Raw genomic sequence first — 2,346 nt, forward strand, 5'->3', positions numbered from 1 at the left:
GTGGTCACTTTGTGTCACTGACGTCAATCGTGTGTGTGTGTGTGAACTGTTTGTCGTCTTCCAGACGCGGAGGTGATGTGATGGTCATTGAGGTGCAGTCACATGGTGATCAGCTGACGGGGCGTGTTATCGCTGTCCTCCGCCCACCTCAGTGTTCGTCTTTAGGGTGAGTTCACGTCCTGGTCCCTGAACGCCACAGAAATGAAACCACATGATTTTAACTTTATTTAGGTTTATGGCTAACATGCTTGTCATGTTCTCACCCTGAAATCATGTCATCATACACGATGAACACATGATAAACATAATTATATATGATATAATTATATATAATGATATATGATTATATATATAATCATATATCATTATATATATATAATTATATATATAACCATAATGATTATGATGATGATGATGAATCATTCCAGGTTGAGCCCCTCCCTTCTCCTTCCTCCCAGAATGCTTTGTGTCACACGTGTTTTTCTGTGGTGCAGTGAAAACCTAATTACAGACGAGTCATCAAACTGCAGCTCTGTGTCCTTCCCTCATGGCTTCTCTCCTCACTTTCTCCCTCTGCACTTCTCTCAGGGTCCTGCAGGAGGCAGCACTAGTGGCCCACGACACGGTGGTGTGTGGCTTTCAGCAGGAGAACAGCGCGTGGTGCCTGTGTGTCTGGAGAGGCTGGGGCTGCAGCGAGCTGGAACTCTTCTACCAGTCATACGAGGAGCTGAGCCGTCTGGAGAGCAGCATGAGGAGAAGGAGGTAGCACAGAGCGGCAGTGTTCACAGCAGGAGGTGCTGACAGGAGCGGGAGGAGGCGCTGCCTCACACTGACCACAGGGGGTTCAAACTGACAAAAACCTCCTGCTCATCCCTGAGCTTTGTAATCATACACACGCACGCGCGATGGTACGCTCCATGTGAAGTCAATCACCGTCACTGTTAGATTAGACAGCATGCTGATCTCATGCTCATGTTTTCATGCGTTCACACTCTCATGCGTTCACGCTTTCATATGTTCATGCTTTCATGCATTTGTTCTTTCATGTGTTCATGCATTTATGCTTTCATGCGTTCATGCTTTCATGTGTTCATGCATTCACTTGTTCTTGCTTTCATGCGCTCATGTGTTCATGCGTTCATGTTTTCATCTGTTCACTCATGCGTTCATGTCACGTTCATGGTTTCATGCCATGCATTCATGCTTCATGTGTTATACTCTCAGCGCGCCCATGCCTCAATACGCGCTCATAAAGCTGCGTGTCTCATGCATTCACTCTGTTCTGCTTACGCTTCATGTGTTCAAGCGCGCTCACCTTCCTCATGCGTTCATGTGTTCATGCATTTATGCTTTCAGCGTGTTCATGCTTTCATGTGTCTACGCATTTCTGCTTCTTACGCGCTCAATATTATGCCTTGCCTCATGTGTGTTCATGCTGCTCACTCACAGCGCTCATGTTTTCATCATCTGTTCATACCTCACGCTCATGTGCTCATGTGTTCATGCTGCTCACCCCCGCGCTGCCTATTATGTTCAGCCACTACGTGTCACGCGTTCACCCTCATGCATTCATGTGTTCATACTCTCATCCGTTCATGCTTTTATGTGTTCATGCATTCATGTGTTCATGCTATCATGTGTTCATGCGTTCACCCTCTCGTGCGTTCATGCATTCATGCTTTCATGTGTTCATGCTTTCATGTGTTCATGCGTTCATGTTCATGTGCTCAGCCTCGTTCTAGCTGCTGCTGTTTATTCTGTTTCTTCTTCATTTTCTCATTTTATTCGCTCCAGTCTGCAGCGCGGCGCCCTCTGGAGGACACACCAGGATTTTGGTTGTTTTGTGGGATGAAGCAGCTGGTAAACAGCTGTGTTGTGGAGACACACACACACACACACACACTCTTTCCCAGTATGTTTAAACTGAGCCACATGACTCCGCCCACGTGACCACAGCAGCTCATGAACATCATGTTACAGCAGCAGTAGATCTTGCTTCATCTCACACACACAGAGATGTGTGTGTGTATGTGAGTGTGTGTGAGTGAGTGAGTGAAATGATTCAGGGTCTATTGTCACATGCATGTTTTTTTTAGTTTTTTTTATACATTTTTGATAATTTTCTTCTTCAATGATAAAGTTCAGTAAATGTGTGTAAATAATGGCAGCCCCTCACAAGGAGGCGGGGCTTATTTATTATTATATTATCGTGAAGCTGTTGTGAACTGAATCACTTTTCTCAATAAAGTTCTTATTTTAAATCTGTGTCACTGTGTGTGTCTCCATCCAGGTATTACTAATATTGTGGGGACCTAAACCTGTTTACACAGTCACATTATGGGGACT

The 2,346-nt window shown here is 45.0% G+C and overlaps 1 protein-coding gene across 2 annotated transcripts; it reads left to right on the forward strand.

The window, feature by feature from the left end:
• Window positions 1–37: 37 nt before the first annotated feature.
• Window positions 38–2,021, forward strand: LOC122763250 (leucine-rich repeat serine/threonine-protein kinase 1-like). 2 transcript variants are annotated; one of them, XR_006358964.1, is made up of 3 exons: window positions 38–166; window positions 589–908; window positions 1,795–2,021. XR_006358964.1 is itself a non-coding variant. In XM_044018273.1 (2 exons), exons 1-2 carry the CDS (start codon window positions 81–83, stop codon window positions 764–766), a joined length of 264 nt encoding a protein of 87 aa, XP_043874208.1. In that variant the 5' UTR covers window positions 38–80; the 3' UTR covers window positions 767–1,150. The 2 variants fall into 2 exon arrangements, 1 of the variants encoding a protein (XP_043874208.1); XM_044018273.1 differs by lacking the exon at window positions 1,795–2,021 and having other exon boundaries at window positions 589–1,150.
• The last annotated feature ends 325 nt before the right edge of the window (window positions 2,022–2,346 follow it).

This window comes from Solea senegalensis, unplaced genomic scaffold, assembly GCF_019176455.1.
Source record: "Solea senegalensis isolate Sse05_10M unplaced genomic scaffold, IFAPA_SoseM_1 scf7180000016650, whole genome shotgun sequence".
Lineage (NCBI taxonomy): Eukaryota > Metazoa > Chordata > Actinopteri > Pleuronectiformes > Soleidae > Solea > Solea senegalensis.